A 22,447-nucleotide genomic window follows, 5' to 3' on the forward strand; every position below is an offset into this window, starting at 1 on the left:
AAAAAGCCGAACGACTTCCGGAAACCAGACGAGAAAAAACGACGCTGATCCAATTTTTATTTTTATTTATCTGTAAAAACCTTTTTTTTTTTTTACTGCTGCCATTACTGATCTTATATAATAACAATTAAAATAATTATATTTTTAACTATGTTACATTTTAACTCCTCATTACCAAATAAAGACTTTTAAATAGTTTTAGTATTAAAATCATTTTTAGTTTGAAAGCAGCACAAAAAAAATCACAGAATAAATTGTACGTAGATTTGATTTCTATATAAAATAATGTACATAGATATATGTTAAATAGATACAAACCATGTTGATATTATAAATATTTGAAATGTTTAAAATTACGAAACAATAATAAGAAAAAAACATCTCCTGTTTTCATAGTTAATATATATTAATATATATTGTTAACATAGATTCCATAAGAAAATCTATCAAATAGATATTTATAATATCCAGTTTGTATCATTAGTTGTGTTACAAACTCATATCTTGTTATTCTAATCAGACTGACTTCTGCTTTAATCAGTCTATCCATCGCTGTGCTTTTATTTTTTATTATTTTAACCCTAACCTTTTACTTCTTAATTTAGTGCTTTAAAAAGTCTCCAGCCTTCTGTTATTCATCCCGACGCTGCATGAACATCAATGTTTTAGTCATTTCTGCCTTGAATGTTTTTATAAACTGACCCCCCTCCCTGAAGACCATCATTATTAATGCCAGGAGCATTAACCTGCCTTAAATTAGTTCCCTCACCGCAGCTCCTGCAGAGCTGCTGAATGACTCTCAGCACTGCACCCATCATCCGTCAACCTCAGCGATATTTACTTAACCGCCCAGACCCATCCAAACAACAGGCCCCCCGCCAAAGGGAATACGTTTCAGCACCGGATGCTGAGGCAGCAGAAAGAGGCCTTTCATCCAGGAGAGTATAAATCACCACAGAAGACGAAAAGCTAGTTTAAAATACTATTGTTATTATTTATGGTACTTTTTTCTGCTCACAAGTTTTTGCAGTTACAAAAAGTTACAGTTTCTGGTCCAACAAGCAGTTTCTATTTATTTCTTTCTGTCTTTTGTCAAGTTGAGAAGAAAACGGATGTTATAATACAAGAAAACACACACGACGTACAAAAAGAATCTCGTGTTCGGGGTTGTTTGCTGTTGAAACCAAAGAAATGGACAAAACCAAGTGAGAACTGCAACTTTTAATGAACTTGAAGGTGAAACGTGAACCAGACGAAGGAGAAACTGAGAACAGATAAAGCTCTCTTCTGATTAAAGATTATTTCTGTTCTTTAAGTGTTTGAATCATTTCTAAGCAAAATTCTGAAAAGGAAAGGATTTCCATGTTCTCCATGATAGTGAATTTAATGTTTGTTGTGTTTTGGGTTGTCGGCCAGACAAAAACCAGCTGTTTTGTGTGTGATTTTGATCTTCTTTGACAGAACGAGACAGCTTAAATTAAAAAAGGATATTTTGAATTTCCTTCACTGGACGCTGGAACAAACTCAACAGGGTTAGGGTTACAGAACAGATTCTCCTCAGGATTCATTCCCGATCCAAATATACAGTAAACTCCGACTCTCTCGGGTCTTTTCGTTCATCTTTTACAACCAATTCCAGTCATTTCAAAAACAAAACTAAAATCATTATATACACATCGTATACATTATAAACACACAAGTCTTCTGTACATGACAATCATTAGGTGACAGTATAACGAGTTGGTGGCGTGTCAAACTCCACACAGTGAAACATGTTACAGTAACGAAGAATACAAAGAGATATGATGATATAATGCTGAATAATACAGTATACGTGTTGCTGAACGTGTTATACATTTCACTAACTTCCCAGTGAGGGTTAACAAAGCTGAACTGATTTTAGTGTTGTTAACGGAAACGCAGTTTCTTAGTGTGAAGCACCGAGAACAATTCTCCTTCTGATTCTCTGAATCTGGAGATTTAAATACACACCAAAAAAAAAAGAAAAAACAGAAAGCAGCGTCTTACTGACATTCATCAGGAGAAAACGTCTTTGGCATCGTAGTGAGACGGTAAGTGGAGCTTTACAGTACGAGTTTCAGGCACACAGAGTGAAGCAGTGAGTCTCATTGTCCTCATCGACCTTTCCTCTTCTCGGACTCATTTTCAAATGAAGCTAATTTAGCCCATCAGCTAAAATCAAAGGAACGATGTTTCCGCTGGTCTTCCTGCTTTGTGCTAAGCTGAGCTAATCAGCTGTTAGCTGTAGTTTTATTCTGGTCAGACATAAAAGTCAAACTCCCCCTTTTCCTTCCCTAAATCTGACTACCTTTTCTCTTCTTCTTCTTCAGTAATGTCCGTATCCCATCGACATTCCCATTCCCAGCCCCAGTCCCAGTCCCAGGCTCTCCCTCAGCCCCCTCAGCTGCTCCTCCCCCAGCCGGATCTTGTCCTCCAGCTGCCTCTGCTCCACCAGCAGAGCGGCCTTCATCTTCACAAAGTGACTGGAGGGAGGAAAGAAAGTGTTAGAAAGACTTCCTGTTTCCACAGTGGAGCCTGAAGCTGCTCGGGGCCCGTACCTGTAGTCCCGGTGCTGTTCGGGGGACAGGCAGCGGGACAGCACCCGGCTGACGGCCTGCTCCCTGCGGTCGACGTGGTCCTTCAGGTCCTGGGCCTCCGACAGCTGCCTCAGGAGCTGCCGCTTCTTCTCCAGCAGGGGGAGCTGGAGGGCAGAGAGAGGACACGTGAACATCCGTGGAACTTCCTGACTGAATCGACTATGCCTTACATTCCCGTCGTACCCTCCCCCCTCTCCCTCCCTCGCCTCCTCACCCTCTCGTGGTGCTCCGTCTCGGCGTCCAGCGTGTCCAGCGTGGTCTCCACCCTCAGCAGCCGGCCAGACAGCGACAGCAGCAGACTGACCACCTTGTCCAGGTCGCCGATGAACATGCGGAACTTGTCCACCTCGTTGGGTTTACACACCGACACCACCATGTTCTCCACCTGTGTGGGGGGGGGGGGCACAGCTGGATGTCAAACACTGATGAGCTGCTGAGTTTCAGAGAATATCCCAAAATTCACCAGCTTCTCCAACAAGCAGAGCGTCTCCCCACCTCCTCCCCCAGCTGAGCGTTGGCTCTGATGTCGTCCTGCAGCCCCCGCTGAGCCTCCCTCAGCACCCCCAGCTTCTTCCTCAGACTCTCCATCAGCTGCTTCTGCGCGACAGACGGAGAATTGTTTGGACACCACAGAACGTCGATAACGGAGTCGCGTCATCAAACAGGACGCTGCTGAGTGCTACCTTGTATGTGAGCTCATCGTCGTCCTTCTCTCTGTTATCAGTGAAGTCCTTCATCTGGGACAGCAGCTGAGCTTTGGCTGCTGACGTGCTGTAATAGGACGAACAGCTGGAGCTCCCGCCGGACCGCCTGAGGGGGGCAAGGAGACCAGAGTTTATTTTACTCTACACAGAGATAAAGACAACACACGTGGCTGTGAAAAAGAAGGCACATCAGAGAAGAGAGACGAAATCAAGCCTCTGTGATAAGGGAGGGCAAAAAAAGGCATGCTGGGAAATCTCTCAACTCCTACTCAGCAAAGAAAGAAGCTGAGAGGAAACCCGACGATGTGAGGATGATTTTTCTTCAGACTGAGCTGAGTGTGGTGGTTTTGTTGTGTTTGGCAGCAGCTGACCCCCCCCAGAAAAGGAAAAAAAAAAAAAACTGTTGTAAAATGAAAGCGAAGGAGGAAAAGCTGCTTTGGAAAGGTTGTGGGAAAGAAGGAATGAGCTTAGTGACAGAAACAGTTAGGTCTTGTACAAATCAAATGGTGTGTGTAATTAATACACAACACACACACACACACACATTCCTCCTCAGATTTAACCCCCCCCACCTATCCAAGCTGTCCGTGTTGTGCTCCGTGGTCTGGTAGGCTCCTCTCCAGCCTTCTGTGCCCGACTCTGCCTCACTGTTTTGGGGGAAGAGCTCCTCCAGGCTCAGCCTCTCTCTGGTCTCCAGCTCCTCCTCCAGAGACCCGCTCTCGGCCCTGGTCCGGCCCGGCGGCGAGGCCTCGGAGTCCGGTAAGGTGTCGATGTCCGTCTCCAGGACGGTGACCGGCAGCGCGAAGCACGGGAGCTCACTGGTGATGGGCTCGGCCTCCGTCGGGAGCTCCTCCTCCTGGAAGTCGTCAATGTCCGTCTCCATGGGGACGTCCAGCTCGGCCTCCAGGCTGTGAGCAGGACTGGGGCTCAGGGTGGTCTCGGACTCGGTTCCTGGTTCCGGGGCCTTCTGCTGTTCTGTGTGGAAGCTTCTGGTCCCGTGGAGCTGCTGCTGCTCGTAGTCCAAGGCGAAGTAGGACTGGAGGCCTCCGTTCTGTACATCAGGGGGAAGTGCTGCGTCGCTATGAACTCTGGGAGATGTGGCTCTGTCCCACTCGGCTCCAGGTCTCAGGTTGTGCTGCAGTTTGTGGGGTTTGACTGGTTGTCGGTCCTGGTCTGGATTGTGGCTGCAGACACACAGATGATTTCACACGATAAAACACTGATTCTACAAAAAAACGTCTGATTGTGCTACTTTGTGCGTTGTGTGTTTAATTGTTTTTGTGTAAACTGTTGTGTTACTTTTATCTGTTTTTGTCCGGACAATGAAATGAAACAAAGCCAAATCAAATCTGAAGAACCTGCTGCGAACATTCAGACAGCAGATAACGTCTGACCTGCGCAGACTGGCGTCCGCTGGCGGCGGCGGAGGCGGCAGAGATGTCTCCCCTCTCTCCTGCTGGCCTCCATACAAGCTCCTCAGGTTCCCCTCGCTCTCTCTCTGGGGCGGGGCCACGGGTCTGAAGCCCTTCCTGGAGAACATAGGACTGGGCGGAGCAACAGTAAAGGAGTGCTCCTGAAAGGGGGGCTGACTGTGATTGGACGGGGCGTGGGGAAAGGGTTGGTCCTGGTTTTGGGGGCAGCTGCAGCGAGGGCAGCCCTCCGCCACTTCCTGCCTCTCTGGAGGAAGGCTGTAGGACCTCTGCCTGGACGTCTCTGCGGGGGGGAGGTATGAGGAGGGAGGGAGGGATTGCGGAGCAGTCGCGGGGGGCGGGAACAGGGTGTGGTGTGACGCACGCCTGCGGTGGAACTGTTCCCATTTGGGGGGCGGCGGTCTCGGCGGAGGTGGCGTCTTCTTCCTGTTTTGCCTGGCGACGCTCCCCACCTCTCTTCCGCTGTCGCCGCCGCCCCCTCCCTCCTCCACCTCGCTCAGGGTCTGGCTGGTCGCAGCAGAGATGGATGGCGACCAGCGGTGGCTGCTGTCGAAGCGGAGGTCATTCTCCGACATGGCTCGTCCCCGTAGACCCAGAGGAGCCGGCGGGGGAGGGAATGTGTGTCCGTTGCTGTCGAATTGCCTGGGGCCGCATCGACTCTGCTGGGGGGGCGGCTGCTGCGGACTGATGGTCTCTGGAGGTCTGGACTCCCGTCTCCAGCTTGGACAGTCTCTGTGACGAAAAGAAAAATGGTGTTCCTCGTGGAGAAATGTTTGTCCTCAGCTTTCTATGAAAAGGGTTCTGAACTGATTGTACTGATTTGGAGATCTCCTGCTCTGCGGTCTATTTCCCTCTAAATGGGAGTTTAACTGGTTTATGGTGCCGGATTCTGATTTGAGCAAAGAAAAATACAGAAAATCCCTCAACAAAGTAAATGAAACCATAATAAACTGTAGGACCCCCCCGGGGTTTTCTGGGCCTTGATGGATGTGTGGCAGAGATTTCAGGGGAGAACATTTCCTTAGAAAGTGGTTAAATTACAGTCAACGTTTCCCTTTTGCATCCCAGACTCAGTCGACTGTTTCTGTCTCGGGTCAAATATGAGCAGGCCCCCCCTTAACACACACCCCCCCCCCCGTATGCTAACATACAGAAATCATCACCCAACCACACATCATTATGGTCACAATTTAAGCATGGATGATTGCTCTGCACACTTAGAGCTCATTAAAGTAAAATCACAGCCAGGCATGACTGAGTGGGATTTCCGCTGCCGGCGCACAATAGGCTGACCCCACCTATCGTCCCCGGAGACTCACTTAGGGACAATCAGACAGAGACGGAGCGAGTGTGTGTCTGTGCTGCCACGTCAGACGCACAAATCCAGAAGAAAATGAAGTCAGAAGGAGAAGGTGTGTGTCAGAGGAAGGGGCTCACCTCTCAGTCAGGCTGTACTTCCTGTTGAGCTTGGTCGTTTCCTGTTGCCGGGCAGGATACGTCTGTGGAAGAGATTTAAAGCTGGCTATTAACAGTGAAGGAATGAAGGACGCCTTGAATCTGGTGCTGGTCAGCACACGTTCAAGGGAAGTGGGTGTGCCTGTGGTGGCGATAAGCATTTTCTGCTGAGTGTGGAACATTTTTTTCATCCAGGCTGGCCAACTCTCTACATTTAAACTCCATAAAAAAACATTATCTTAGATTTACAACAGTACAAAACCCTAAAATAGACTAATTAGACGGAAGAATCCACCAAATATCCACTTTAGAGAAATGAGCAGCTGACCCGAGCCAAATATTCCCCTTCCCCTTCTCTCCTTCCCATGTTCTGTCTCTCGACACCGTCCCATCAAATCATAAAAGCATGAAATGCCATAAAATTCCCACCGAGTGACAGACCGCCTCATTTCCAGAGTCACTAACATGTAAAAATCCTGATTAAGCAACTTCCTGTTGATCCCACAAAATAATATGAGGTTTGAGTCACTACAGAGGATCTGTCTGTAAAAGCGTCGGTGGAATGCTGAACGAACTCATTGCACCTCATCACTGCTCAGAGATACACATCGAGAGGCAGGGACAGGCTACACAAACGACACTCTCGACACACACAGTTTTCTGACTGTCTGACATGCAAACCTGAACCCTCTGTTGGTGTTTTTGTTGGAAAGTTGGGATGAAATTTAACATATTTGGACGTCACTCCCTGTTAAAGGAGCATCAAATCCATCAAATGTTCCTTTGCATTTAGGGCTTTAGGTCATTTATGACTTCTGCTGTCCTCTTTGGGTGAATACCTGCAATTAAAGCCTCCACTCTGCAGATGCGTCACAGAGTGCATGACCCAATTTGAAGGCTCCTTCATATGCAGCTGATAAATGCTTCCCCCATTTCCTGGAAAATAGAGCTCTGAGTATTTCCAGGTCGGTCCAGGTTGAACACATTTAAGAAACGACCATAATATTAAAATAACTCTTTACCCAACTAACAAAACAAACACAGAGTTAAATATATCAACGATGGCTGTGAATGTGTTTCATTTTGAGCAGAAGGACCATTACTCACTAAATATATTCAATGAAATCAATGTCCTCTGGGGGAAAAAATGATTACATCAAAGTGTAGATTTAATGTTCGTGTAATGAGGTGAGATATAAAAAAAGTTCACATTTTTTGGCCAAAAACAATTCAACTTAACTGTTTGCAAACATTTGTGGAAACGCAGCTGGGCTTCTGCAGTAAGAGCCAGGCCGAGTGACGGAGTAATATTAGAAATGATGATAACGATAATGATATAAATAATAATGATAATGACAGCAGGTGTACACACACACACACAAAGAACATATTAATGAATGAGCCTGAATTCCTCCTTTCATTTAAAATGGTATCGTGTGTGAGTCTGTTTTCATGTACACTGTCATAAGTGTGTGTATCCCTTTGCATGAGTGCATTTAAGTGTGCGGTTGTGTGTGTCTTATCAGTGCTTTGTAGTCCATCCAGCACATCTGTTATTGTTAAAGATATTGGACGTTGCCAGCAGCAGATATGAAGTAAAAATTCCAGGCTTGAGGTTATCGCCGTGGCATCGAACTAACAACCTTTTCATTTGAAACGGAGCCCGACCTGGAGGGTTCGGGGTCCCCGCCCCTCTTCTGAAGCTCCGGCAGCTGAAAACCGCATGAAAACACCGGCAGTGTCGGCTCGAGGCGAACCGAACAAGTCCAGAACAAATGCAGGTCAGTCAGAGGTTAAAGTTCACAGGAGGTTTTTAAGTTCAGATGCCCGACCGGCCCCCCAAACTGAGTAACTTGAATCAATTTGTGGTAGAGATGTAACCCAAAGCTGCTATTACTGCTTACACAAGTGTCCGCCACTGTTGCCCAATCCCCATCAGTTCCAGCAAACTATTTCAACCATCCACTGACTTTTCAATGAGAATTTCAGATTCTGACCACACGCAGGACCCGAGGTTGGACTTCAAACCGACCATTCAACCGCAGAGTGCTTGGACCGAACGCCCACTTAGCTCCAACATCTAAGAGGGGCCCGCTCAGTCCAATCCAATCCAGAATCACGACGGTTCTTGGTCTCCATCGGCCCAAACCCACAGAGTTTAACTTTCACTATGAAAGGCGTTACTTGGCCTAAATGGCTGTTGTGAACATAGATGGAGTTAAAGCCCCGAATATGATACAGAAGTTATCAGTGATGTTCAGGATAACATTTATGCTCTCGGTCATATCGGAGAATATTAAATCTACTGCTATAAACTGGTTATCTAAACTATGCATGAAAAGAATCAGATCTACTTGAATTAAATTAGAGAAACCTGACCTCACTGATGTTCAGAATTCAGAAGAATTGGCTCATTTTTCTGTCAACAGAAACATTTGAAAGGTCTTTGAAAGGTTTTAGAAAAAAGGACTGACAGAACATTCGCTCTTTTTGTCTATAAACCTGACAACTCCAGTTTATAATCCAGATCCCAGGAGCCCCGACTCTTTAACCTTATAAATGCAGACAGGAACAGAGTTGTGTTTCCTCGTACCTCTGTAGGTGTGTAGCTCCTTGCTGTGTATCCCTGGAGCTGAGGTTGATGGTTGGTGTTTACTGGATAAAAGGCAGATCGCGGGACTTGATTCTGGGTTTGGCAGCGGGACAACGCCTGAGACTTGGGCTGGACGTTGTGGAAGTTGTCCCGGTGTTGGACGTCTTGGTGATTGTCTTTGATGGTGTAAAACACCTGATGGCAGCTGAGCTGAGCATCTTCTTGTCTTTCCTTTTCTCTTTCTCTCTCCAGCTCTTTCTCTCTTTCTGCTTGGACTCGTTCTTGCTCTCTGGTCCTCTCCAGCTCAAGCTCCAGCTCTCTCTCCTTTTCCCACTGTCTCACCCTTTCCTCCCGTTCCTTCTCCCGCTGAATCTCCCTCAGTTTTGCCTTCTCGATTTCTAACTCCCTCTCTTGCCTTTCCTTCTCCTGCCTCTCCATTTCTCTCAGCCTCTTTTCCTGTTCCTGCTGTTCCCTCTCCTTCTGCCTCTCCCTGCTGGTGCTCACAGACTGTCTTCTCGCCTCTGTGGTGTTTGAAATCATGGGATTTTGTTGCTGGAGTCCCCCCTGGTAGGAGTATCTCCTGTGGGATGGGTTCACACTGAGCTCCCCTCCCTGGTGCTCAGAATGGTTGGGTTTTGTTTTCTGTCTACGACTCGACAGACTAGAAAAGTTTGACCCAGACACGCCTTTGCTTGTTTCCTCGAAAAACTTCATTCTATCTGCGAATGGAAGTATGTCGGACTCCTCCATCCGAGAACATGAAGAGGAACGAGTGTAGGAAGAGGAGGTAAAGGCACACACCCCATGTCGTGACCCTGTAACCCCTAATACCCTCTCCCCAGTGGCCCGACACCGTGTGTCTGGTTCTGGTTCTGGCTGTAGTTTATGTTCTGGGGTCCAACGCCAGCGGCGGGCTTTGCCCGCAGGAGCTGGTTCTTCTACGACTCTGATGCCAACCCCAAAGCTGGGCATGCCTGGGTCCAGAATCTGGACAGGCCTGGACACGTTATTTTGAGTGTAAGTTGTTGACTGAGGCTGAGTTTGCAACTCATCACGGACTGGTTCTCTTAAAGTGTTGGATTTTTCAGCTGGTACTGTTATCCTGAGGTCTTGGGGGCTTACAGGTGAGGAAAATCCAACTTTGGTACTCTTTTCCTGGACAGGCACACCTGGTTCGGCCTCTTCTTCATTGAAATCTGGACCCTCCTCCTCCTGGACAGTCTCCCCACTGCAGAGCAAACCCCCCGGGCCACGGCTCCTCTGAAGTTGGGCTTTTTTCCTTTGAATCTCATTGCGGAGATTGGTAGCAAATCGTTCACTGCGACGACGGTTGCGTCGATGGTTCCTCGATGAGGTTGACTTCCTCATAACTTCCGCTCCTTCTAAATCCACCTCTTTTTTACCTCCACCTCCTTCACTATGCGCTGCTCTCTGCTCCTCCAGTAAAGTATCCATACTGGCAGCAGCACTAAGGGGCTTAAAATCCTTCTCCAGTATTTGGTCAGAGCTCAGCCTCTCCTGGGCCGATGATCCACTGGGGTCTCCTGGTACACTCACAGAGCGGCCCCAAGGATGATGCTGAATTGGGGAGAGAGACTCGCCATTCACAGCCACACCTTCCAGCCTTGTATTTGAATCCCCATCATCGCCGTCCTCCTCCAAGAACACAGATCCTGGCGTTGAACAACGGCTGCCTCCCCATTTGTTTGGTGGAGCGGTGAGGTGGTTGTAATCAGAAGGGTTCGATGGGTCGTAAGGCTCCACGGAGGAGCCGTCATTGTTAAACTGCAATAACTGAAGCTGTGTGGCGAGGAGCTTCTCGGGAGCACTGTGCCGGTGCAACCCTGTAGAGGAGTGCTTGTTCTGGGAGCGCATGATGCGAGACTGCCCCAAAACCTCCACGGAAGATTCTTCAGGTAAAGAACCAGTGTGGGAGGGGGCGACAGGGACTAGGGAGGCCATCACTTGGTCAGAGAGGTAATCTGAGGTTGTCTCTGAGTTGTGGTCTTTGTTAGTGTTTGTATCACATCTGATATGTCCAATGTCTTTAGTCTGCCTTTGGCTGTAGTGCGAGTCTAAGGTATCTCCCCCCGTTTTGTCACTTTCTTCAGGTGCAGAGAACCCGTTGTGAATTCTCGATTCAACATTCACAGATGATTTTTGTTCACCAAGGTAAGAGGAAACACTGGAAATCTCAATAGGCGCAGAAGCGCAACGTTGGCTGGCGACGTTTGGGCGACTCCGGGTCGCCCTAAAACTGTCCCTTCTGGTTGGAGGCTGAGGAGGGTTCATCTTCCTCTCTGCTGCGCCTCCATTTCTTAACATTTCAAAGTCTGCTCCCCTCCTCTCCTCCTCATAACAGCAGGACGAAGGCCTCTGTTTTACCTTGACAGTCCTTGGTTTCGGCCTTGTCAGTGACCTGGATTTCTTTACAATCAGCTGTGCCTCATCTGGAGCCTCGCCAGATGAATTCCCCAGGGTCGAGGCGTCCCTACCAGGGTAGCCCCGACACGCCGGGCCAAGGCTCTGAAGGAGGTTATCCATGGAGCAGGCCTCGCCGGGCCGCAGCGGCACAGCGGCGTAGTCAGATGTGTTTGAGCTGGCGGAGAAGGAGCTGTAGGCGGAATCTCTCTTGTTGTTGAAGAGCGTCGGGTCCACAGGTGAATTATGGGAGTCGGAGTAGGGCTGTGCGCTGGGTGTCGGCGTGTCCAAGCTCTCCATGGAGCCCAGGGAACTGCTTCGGTCGGTGGAGGAATAAGGTCTGGAAAGCTGACCCCACTGCATGGACAAGTCACTGCAAAGAGACGGAGACACAAAAGATCAACTCAAGCGTTTGAAAAACAGTCATCAAATGTCCCTTCAGGATATTTAGCCATTCTTCACACAGAATCAGAAAACTGACCTCACTTCTGTCTCTGTGAACTCGCAATGTGCATTCATTATGAATTATTATGAATGTCAGAGACCTTAAAAAAAAAAAAAAAAAACCTTAAAATGAAGGGTTCTATTTTATCTACGTCAAAGTAACTTTTATTGCCCTTAAGTTGAGTTCATGTGTCTTTTTTTTCTGAGCAGGAAGTTTGACTGACAAATGGTTAACACTTTTATAAACTACATACAATAAGTCATCGTTAATTTTGAAATGGCATGACAAATAAACTACGTCCTTCTGGAATACAACATTTGAACTGTAACACGAGGGAATCTGTTTTCTATCAGTCCTGAGCCGAAGATCCAGACCGGCCTCATATGTTTTTAAAGACCCTCAGAGGAAGCCTCTTTAGGCAGAGAGGGATTTCCTCCTCATCAACTCCTACAGCCCGGAGTCAAAACCTCTAAGTCATCTCTTGATTCCCCTCATCCTCCTTCTTCTTCCTCTTTCATTCCTGTCTTCCTCTAGTGGATTCTTCCTGTCAGGTCTCTTTTACTTCAGACTCATTCTCCAAACTGCAATTTGCAGAACTGATGGAACCCACGAGAAAACACCAAGTTTTTTTAATTAATGATCACAAATTAAAGAAAATGACAGCGATTCTCAAACAAAGCGCACACAGTTTAAACTACAAATCCATTCATCATCTGTCATAAATTAGCCGAGGCCTTTGCAGTCTACTACAAACTGTACTTGACTTTATGCTACCTCTTGTTTCAAATAAGGGATTCTATGGATGAAAAAGATGGAGAAAATGAAACATATATCAGATGCTGTGGTCGCTCAGCAGACGCCAGGTGACCTTGATGTCCTGGGTTTGTATCCGACCCGTGACCTCGGATGAACGTCCCCCTCCTTCTGCTCCCTTGCTAATTTTCTAATAGCAAAATATTGGAAAAAAATACCCAGACAAAAAAGAAAAAGGAGAGCTCAGGGAATGGGGATGGAACAAAACACTCTAGACTTGTTGGCTATTGATGTGAGCTTCAGGGGGTAAAGGGGGTACCCAATGTTCTTGTGCTTGGTTCAAATCCAACTCGTAAAGGGCTCAACAAAAAATCTGCAGTCATTTTATTGTGGTATTTCTTTTTCCTGTAAAGAGGAGAGTGGTCACTCCCCCTTTCTTTGCTGTCTTATTCACACAATGGGAAAAGTTTCCAGGGAGACGGAGACGGGGGCTACAGAAGAGAGAAATCTCTGAAGGGCTTTGATCTCAAACCAGTATGGGAGAACAACTGGCAGACTATCTGCAGGCTGTTTCTGAGGTATTTATGGTTTGCTGTCCTCCGGCGATCTGCGATCGGACGGGCTCGGTTGTGCCTGTGAAGGGTCGAACCGCTGCTTGCTCATATCTACACATGTTCTCGTTGCTCATGTAGGAAAATATTTTGGCGGTCGGCACAATTTGTGTTTGCCATTTGTCTTTTAATGCTCTTACCATCCTTCCATGTAAATTAAATCCACTAAATTCCTATTTGGCTTTGAAATGACTGAAAACCTGAAGCCTCCTCGTATGAACCGCATTTAAGTGAAACTTAATAGTGTAACCAAAATGAATCACAAACCATTTTGATAATCAATCAAGCGTCAGAGCCAAACGCCAGCGTTAAAAATGTGGGACCTTACCTCAAAACAAAATAAATATTTGGGGTTTAGTTTTTACCGTTGTTTGGACAAAACAAGATATTTAATGATGTAGCTTGATGCTGGGCATTCAGAACTCAATCACATAGTCAAGAAAATGATCTGCTGATGGACCAGAGAGAGTTATGCCCCTCAAACACATTACAGTCAACTTTAAATGTAAAAAAAAAAAGAAGTGGATTGTGAAATATATAAAATCTCCATTAAGTAAACGACCTGAACTGATGGGAGATTTACAACACGTTGAAATGTAAAAATGTCGAAAAACGACAAAACTAAAACAGCGTAGCTTCAAAAACACAGAAAAAACAGGACTTAACACTGACCGGCGTGGAAAATAAGTTTCATTATCTACATGAGAAAATCACCTCTGAAGGAAGTGAGCCATGAATGAGACAGCAGAGGCTGCTGCATAGATTTGACCTGGCTGACAGAGAGAGGAAGAAAGGAAATGAGATGGGAGCTGGACAGGAAATGACTGTCACTCCTGCCCAATCAGACGGCAATGTGGAACATGTGAGTGCGACACGTTTAGACGTGGACCCAAACACATACAAACATACACAACTGGAGGGGATGGTGGTGATGATTGGATTAATCCTCAGCGTGTCGATTAACACAGGCACACAACCTACAAACGATTTTTTTTTTTCTAATTTAGTATTTACAGAAAGACACTTGGTGTGGCGTGGAAATGAACGCACACACAGATGCAGACTGTACAAAATGTCCCTCGCACAAACACAGTTTATTCCATGTCTTCCTCTCTTTGTCCACATGTTCTTGTGGTCACATGCCATTGTCCAGAGTTATGCCGGGAGCTGCCTCCTCATCAGATGGTGTGTGTGTGTGTGTGTGTGTGTGTGTGTGTGTTTGTGTTATGAGATCAGGCAGGAGAAACTGTGGGAATAACACACACATACACAAACGTACTGCTATCTAATCCATGTAGGGCTATTAAATCTAATAGTAATGCATTATATCACAGATTCTCATCACAAAGAGAACAGCATGAGCAGCTGACGTTCCAAACAAACGGATAACAGCTATTTATATTGTGAGTCAATATACACACTGCGGTAACTTCCTCTTTCCTTCTAAACGATTATAGTCGAGCTTTGTGAGCTAATACTGTAACACAAAGACTAACTCACATATATGACTTCTCTCTATTTAGCGTGACTGGACAATTCAGCCTTTGTCCACATTGTATCACAGTAAAATAAAAATAGCCATTGTTATACCTAGAGCTGAATGAATACTTTTGTTAATTTATTTACCACAGACAGAATGAATGTGAGCAAATGCTTTGACAGTTGTTAAATCCTTTAAGCAAAAAAGGCCAAATATTGCTGAGGTCCAGCTCTGAGGCTGTGATATTTTTAGGCTTTTCCTCATTGTACGCCGAATATTTTTAACTTTTTGGCGTATCGGTTGGAAAAATCAGGCAATCTGAAGAGAGAGCTTCGCACACAAATGCTCAGCTGGTTTACTAATGCTGATGTTTCTCTTCTTGAGCTCCTGTTTGTTCAGTTGCAGCACTTGTAGTCAAAAAAGCTCTTCAAAATGTAAAATGAGCATATTATATCTCTAAAGTTAGAGCCAGGTTAGATCGAGATGGAACCAATCATTCGTCGAAGCATATAATAAAATCATCAGACAGACAGACGAAGAGCAGGTCACCGTGGGATCTGATTGATTATCAGTGCACTATGTTGTAATGGGATCTAAAAATAGAGCAATCGACTTCCTGCGTGGGCTGTGTGGACATAAAGACACAGTGATGTCACCTCTTTCCTGGTAATTGTTGGCTTTTCGGCCAAAATCCCCGGCAGTGACTTAATACCCAACATCCCGTAGAGTCACAGGACCCAAATGTCTGACTCATTCACCTGAAACAGGCTGCATTTTATATTCTAAAAAATTACTTTTATTATTCTTATTAATGGGAGAAACACTCAAGTTTTCATAATATTGTGTAACAAACACACATAGCCTATAAACTTATATAACGATCATCAGGAAACTGTCACGTAGGTCTGATAGTGGTTTACTGCCATGAAATATTTATGACACAGGGCTAATTTCAAACCACCATTCTGAGCTCTAAAACACTATTATTATAAGTGTAAAGTAGAAATAACCAAGTCGTTATCAGAAACATCAACACTTATCAACAGAATCTACAAACTAGAACAGAACTGTGGATGCTCAGTGATCACATTTTATCATCTGAGGATTGTTGCCTCACCTGTTGTCAGTTGTGTGCCAGGGTAGTGTGTAGGGGCCGGGGTGGAGCTGCATGGCAGGCGGAGGCGGAGGAGGGGGGAGAGGAGGGGAGTCGGCGGTGGGGAGGCAGGACGGTGGCGGAGGGGACGGCGGAGGAGGGGGAGGGAGGGGCAGCTCCGATAGCTTTGCCAGGTGCCAGGAGTGAGGCCTGATGAGAGGAATGTGCCGCCTGCAGAGACGAGGAGGAGAAACTCAGGTGAGGAGGTGGATGACAGAAGAAGAAGAAACTGATCTGATCCAACAGGAAGTCCAATGGAGCTTAATTTACAGAAGTCAGACTTAAGCCAGGAGTTTTCAGTTTTCACAAACATAAATTAAAGTTCCTTTATACCCCCTCCTGTATGGCTACAGGGTCAAAGTTCAGAACAAAGATCTGGTCATTTTGTCTAAATATGCTGATTCACCCACATCAGTTGTGTCCGGGAACATAAAACTCAAACCTACTGCTCGTACCTTGCCAACTCAAAAATCTGTGGAAACAGCTTCCTAAAATGTTGTTTGGACTTCCATTGGGCTGCCATTAAAAACCCATCAACATGAATTGTATATTCTCCAGTCAGATCTGAGGCCAGACATTCCAGCGTATCCCAAGATATTCTCTAATTCCCTTATTCAGACTTCCGACAGCATGTGCTGGCCAGATTCAACTCAACCCCCCGCAGATAGAGAAACAAAAAACGGCTCGAAACAAGGGTCACAAAGGGAAAGAACAGCCAGATATATAAATGTAATATTCTCTGGGTCTGAATGGACCTCTATGTGGGTAATCATATCTGTTAGACAGCCGCTGGATGGAAACAACTTTTGTATAAAGAATGAAAATTACTTGAGCTGTTGACTTCAGCCTTCAATTTTCAGTCACAAACGTAAAACCTGTTAGAAAGATATCTGCTGTGGAACTGACTGAAAAGTCTACCTGATGAAAATGCCTTCAGTACACCATCATGAAAACTAATCTTATTAAACTTAAAGGTTGACGTGGACTTCTCTGGCCTTCAGACTTTATACTCCAACTTCAGCTGGATGTTTCTCCACCTTCTCTGGTCTTCTATGAGTTGTCACAGATTTGGCCCTGAAGAATAATAAATAACCTCCAAAAACAAAAACGGCAGCTGGATTGTTGTTTTGTAGATCTCAGGTGTCAATCCCAGCAACACCTCAATGTGAGCACTTTTAAGACCCTCAAAATGAAAGTGCAAAAAATGCAAAATGAGACTGTTCCGGGTTTTCAGACGAAAACATCAGGGGGCACAATTGGAGGTACAATTTTGGGAGAAGAATGTGGATTCTGGCACCACAAGGGAGAGGAAAGGACCATTTCTGAGAATTTTTGTTTATGATAAAGCAGGAGCAGGAGAACCATTTCCAGAATAAACACTCTTGCTTCCTGGTTAAGGCTCCTTAAGAGGGATTTCTATCTGAACCCGTTGATTGTTTGACTCCGTTGGCAATGTCCTTAAATTATCCGCTGAGAAAGTTTATGTTGAGCCTGTGTATGTGCATCTATGCCTTTATATGTGTGTACATCAATGTGTGTGGGAACTTTCCAAAATCAACCAGACAAAATACCATTTGCACAAACGCTCACAGCAGCACCCCCCCCAACACTCCACTGCACCCGCTCTGTTTCTCCAAGTTTAGCATTTCAGAGATTGATGACCGTGAAAATCAAAACAAACGATGCGAAGCCAAAGTTAAAGTTGATGGAGACGAGACATAAAAGAATAAATGTGAAGTCTCTCAACTTAAGAATGCAATAAAGAGTGCAATATAAGCTCATGAACCGTTCTGTATCAATGCGGGGGGGATTCTTCCAAACCACTTAACCAATCGTTGTTTTTCCAAAATGCTTTTGCTTTGCCGGAGGACGAGGTCAGCGATCGTGTATCCCACAAATTTGGAAATTTACAGTAAGCAGAACCACGTCGTCTGTGTGGGAACAGAACTGTGTTAATTAGGGGTTGGTTTGTTGTTAGTTGGGTGAAAATCTGATACATGAAAGAGAAAAACATGAACATCTGCTCTCTTTGCTCTCTTGTAGATTTTTTCCCTCTTCTTTTACATTCTTTGGGACATTTTTGTGGTCTTTGTTGAGGGGGGGGTCACTGACAGTTGATGAATTTGCTTGTTTTTAATTACCAGCGGTGGAAGAAAAAGCTGGCCTGAAATGAAATATATGAGTAACTATTTGTTTCAACAATGCTTCAGTGACTGGACTTTTCAGGTTTCTTTAAAAACAGTTTGTAAATCTTGAGCATAATCTTTCTCATTCAACAATTATAATAATAATCTACACACTCTGAGAAAAGCCCATCAAAAGTGCCCAGAGGTTTTTAGCTGATATTAAAGGGATAGTTCAGGTTATTAGGCATTATTTGACCTCTGGCTACAGGTTGTGCAAAGAAACACAACAGTGCAGCAGCTGAGAAATATGTATTAGTAAAGGAAAGTGAGATGAAGCTCTGAAATGAAATCCTCATCTTCAGTACCGGTGCTCCTGCTGCTTCTCTAGGCTGCACGACTGGCCAATGTAAAATAACGCAGACGACCCCTTTAAATCAGCGAAACACACAAACAAACAAAAGAAGAGAATGAAGTGTTAAAAAGACTTCTGTCGTTAGTCATGGCTGCCGTCAGAGGCATCCACAGAGGCTCTTTCATTTACTGGACACAGAAAAACCCACCACAGACTGGCTGAAGCTCTTCTGGACACACAAACCAAACCTGCTGCCGGCTGCACACATCTACAACAACACACTCTGGATAACTCTGGATTTCTCCCTAACCTCGTTGGCTACCTGTCCCAGCCGGCAAAGAGGAATCACATGAGGGTTTTTTTTTTTGCAGGGGGAAAACTTGGTTGGCATATGCAAGATAATGTGCGTTCTTGAAGTGGAAAACAAGATAATGAGTTAATCGGCCGCTGCTGCGACTGCGAACAAACCAGGAAATTCAATTCAGGTGAGCTGCTTTTCTTAAATATGTTATAAGGGTGTTGTGCAGGTATTCAGCATCTCAAAGGGAGGGAAGTCAGAGAATAATGGACAAAACCACAGACGAGAGGAGTGGACTGAGGCAGAGGAGTTATGAATTCTCCGTCTGAATGTGCCTCTATGAAAGGATCTGCTGGAATGTCCCATTAATGGACAGAAACTGCGACAGCTGACTGATACCACAAAGGTCAACGCGCATAATCTGAGTCACACACACTCACAGTCCTCAATAGAATACAGTATGAAAGCCAGACGGGCAGCCAGACAAATAGATTTGGACTCTGCACAGTCGCTCAGATAAGGAAAGAAGCTGTTGTAGCAATCCAAAAGAGGGAAAAGGTGATAATTAAAGGAGTCAAAATCAGCATTTGTGTGTCAGGCAGTAGGTGATGACTTGTATGGTGCTGAACAACCACTCTCTGGGAAAGGCAGACAGCGGTTTTCCCATGTGTGTACTAAAAATAAAAAAGTTGAATGAGGTTCAAGCCTACCAGTTTGAAGCATCCAGAGTCAATCTGGTCCCAGGTCAGCTCCGAGCATCCCTGATGCCCAAAGTTCAAGTTCATTCGAAACAAGACAAGAACAACAACGACAAAAAAAAAAAAAATCACAAATGTGTGAAAACTATATTTGATCCTCAAGCCAGTTGAGGTCTGGTGACAGAGCCCGGTTGTGTCCCTGAGGTGTGAGACTTGGCAGAAAGTGGAGTCCAAGATGTGACGTCCATCTGAAGCTGCTTGCAGGTTCTGACCAAGAAGGAAAAAACCCAGCGATGATCCCCACGTCCCTTTTTCCTCACTTCCTCCTCCCTAGCTCCTCTCACTGGAAGACAAAACATGGCTATCTCTCCCTCCTGCACTCTGCATTTCTCTCTCTCTCGCTCTCTCTCTCTCCTCATCTCATTCTCTTCCAGCCTCTCTCGCCCCCTCCCAGGCAGGATGTGTGAGTCAGTGAGAGAGGAAGTATTGTGGAGGGCAGATAAAGTGGTGGACGGCTGCTAAAATAATACCCAGAGTTCCACACTGTTATTGTTTGACAGGAGGAGGGCTGGGGGGGTGGTACAGAGGTACTTCCTCCTTGTATGAGTGTGTGTGAGTTTTAGTGCACATGTGTGTTTGCAGAGCAAGAAAGAGAAAAATCGAAAGAGCAAAGAAAGCAGAGTCTGTTAGACGGACACGGGGGCTTTTTCATTTTGGCAGAAGGACGAGAAAAACAAAATGTGGTGAAAGAAGGGGAATGTGAGAGAGGATGGGAGGTCGGCAGGAGGATACAAGAGTCTGTGGAATAACTGCAGACAAAAACAATGAGTGGGGGTGATGGATGAGCAGAAAATATCTGACTTCCATCATGTTTCTTATCGCTTTTAACAGGCACTTCTGTCACAGGGATGCTATCAAACAATGACGCCTTTGACCATTGTACTCAGAGATATGATTTTTTTTTAGGTCAATTCAATTAGTTATGAGAGATTTATGGAGGAACTTCCAAGAAAAAAAAAAAAAAGACAACTAAATATTCACGAATCATTTGTTTATTAGTGGGAATTTAATCCTTTATTTGTTGACACATCTCGAATTTCTCCCCAGAAATAAATAACGTTAACGTTTGGAAGTCTCCAGGTTGCTACACTTTTATATAAACGTGGTGGCAGGTATCTCTTCTCATTGCCCACAAATAATACATATTTTAAAAAACAAATAGTGGAGTTAATTAAAAAAATCAGGAATGTGTTTTCATCTATCGTAAATAGATAAATCATATTAAAGCAAACAAGCGATCAGATCCTCTCTTCCAGCGGATACGAATGTATTTAAATGAAAAAATAAATAAATACATTTAAAATAGGACAGCCTGGTGGCCCGGGGCTTTCAAGAAATCATCCATATAATCACAACATCCTCAGCTCATATCAGGTCGGGAACTCTGGATGGATTACTGACTACATTTACCTCCACCTAACTGAAGCTGCTGACGTTAGCAGATGTCAGAAAAACCTCCATATTTAGAGTTTTTTAAATCATAAAACAGCAACATTTTTACACATTAAACCATTAAACCAATTTCGAATGTTTGGCTGAAGACTCATCTGATGATAAAATTGGACATTTCTCCCTCCAGACACTGAATCTGAGTCCTTCTGTGGACCAGACCTGAACCTTATAGTGCAAACATCAGGAGGTGTGAGCGTCCCACATTAACGCTGTTGAAGTTTAACCAACCACACAAGAGCAGACACCTAATAACATGAGTCTCTCTGCAGGCTTCAAAGGATTTTCTGGAGACTTAAATTCCCTGCAGACATGATTGTGAGTGTTTGTGTGTGTCTGTGTGTTATGTACATGCATGTGGGCAGATTCCTTACATTCCCTTTCTTCCCGTCCTTCACAGTGGTGAAGGGTAAACTGTGCTAGAAAGCCTAAACAACCTCACCTCCTCCCCTCTGTCCCTTTGTGTTTGCCTGCAATTAAGATGTATTTGTTTGCTTTATGGGCCTCCAGCACAGTGTGTGTGTGCGTGTGTGTGTGTGAGTGTGTTTCTGCATGTCTGTTTGTTCGGCTTGTGGCCCCTAATCATTTCGATTATGGATTTCTGAATGATAAACACACATTGGTAGATGTCTTTTACATACTTAGACGCACACAGATAACACACAGACTACTGCTTAGGGTTAAAGTGACACACACAGTTTTTTCATTCCAGGTAATCAGTACAGTGAGACTGGGCTCATACCAGAGGTCGATGGCAGGAAGGGTGAAGCCAACTTCAGCCCCTGCAGCACAATGCGCTGTTTGTTACTGCTCAATCCCCCTAGACTGTGTGTGTCTGTCTGTGTGTGTGTGTGTGTGTGTGTGTAATCAGTAATCCACCTGTCAAGAAAATTTCTATGCTGTTTTCCCTCCAATGCAACAACTTTTGAAAACGGCTCATTTCAGCATTGATCATGTCGGAATTATGACATTTTGTTGAGAAGTTAATTTGTTAATGGGATTTCGTATGTAAGAAAATAACCTTATAAATATACACGCATATATATAAGAAAAGAAAAGAAATGACACTCTGATCTGCTTCTTTTTCATGTAAAATGCCAGGATCAACTTTTATCACATTAGGTGAAAGAAATCACAGATCATTTCATCCGTCTTTGCAGCAAACAATAATTCAACAAGTCCAACATAAGCAGAGGCTTTATTGATAATCTTTTATTTAATCTCTCCTGCAGCTGCTCTTCCTCCCGTCTGACACTATATTTATTCTCCTTTTACCTTTTAACACGACTTCCCTCTTCGACTCATTAAACTCCAATGCTGTGCTGATTCCCCAACATGAGGTTTAGTTCCATGTGATAATGTTTGAGGTTATTAAAAACAGTAAATGTAAAACGTTTTCAGCCTCTAAAAAGAAAAGTTTTGCAGCTTGTTACTGAAGAAACACAAAAGCATATCAGGGTCTGTAAATTGTGGTGGCCATTTTTTGATTTTTAGGACCAAACTAATTCAGAAAATCAGTAACAACATAATTTGACTGCGTCAGAGATGCCAACCTGAGAAACATCTGACGATTAAACACCACAGATTTTGTATGATGGCTCTTCATCCATCCCCTTCCATTAAAAGAACATCTTTTTCATGTACGTGTGTCCAAACTGGCCTCTTGGAATTTGTGACTCTCTGAAATACTGTGTGTGTGTGTGTGTGTGTGTGTGTCTGTGTGTGTGTGGAGTCCAGTGTCATGTATCATGGAGTCGCAGTTTAATGGGCCAGTTAATAAAAACCAGGCCAGCAGAGCCAG

General features: G+C 44.8%; 1 protein-coding gene across 6 annotated transcripts in view; it reads right to left on the minus strand.

Annotated features, from left to right (window-relative positions):
- Positions 1-1,206: 1,206 nt before the first annotated feature.
- The window catches only part of shroom4 (shroom family member 4), a 47,581-nt gene continuing 26,340 nt past the window's right edge, over positions 1,207-22,447 (minus strand). For 4 of the 6 annotated variants that reach the window (XM_029526558.1, XM_029526557.1, XM_029526562.1 and 1 more), the window contains 10 exons: positions 15,628-15,834; positions 8,801-11,594; positions 6,190-6,251; positions 4,717-5,484; positions 3,895-4,506; positions 3,302-3,428; positions 3,114-3,215; positions 2,833-3,003; positions 2,580-2,722; positions 1,207-2,504 (listed from right to left, as the gene is read on the minus strand). In XM_029526558.1, the coding sequence (XP_029382418.1) occupies positions 2,348-2,504; positions 2,580-2,722; positions 2,833-3,003; positions 3,114-3,215; positions 3,302-3,428; positions 3,895-4,506; positions 4,717-5,484; positions 6,190-6,251; positions 8,801-11,594; positions 15,628-15,834 (5,143 nt within the window). In that variant the 3' untranslated portion in view covers positions 1,207-2,347. Of the gene's footprint in view, positions 2,505-2,579; positions 2,723-2,832; positions 3,004-3,113; positions 3,216-3,286; positions 3,429-3,894; positions 4,507-4,716; positions 5,485-6,189; positions 6,252-8,800; positions 11,595-15,627; positions 15,835-19,149; positions 19,504-22,447 lie in introns of those variants that run through there. The other 2 variants (XM_029526561.1, XM_029526559.1) reach the window with 2 other exon arrangements.

The sequence above is a fragment of the Echeneis naucrates genome, chromosome 18 (assembly GCF_900963305.1).
Source record: "Echeneis naucrates chromosome 18, fEcheNa1.1, whole genome shotgun sequence".
In the NCBI taxonomy this organism is placed as follows: domain Eukaryota; kingdom Metazoa; phylum Chordata; class Actinopteri; order Carangiformes; family Echeneidae; genus Echeneis; species Echeneis naucrates.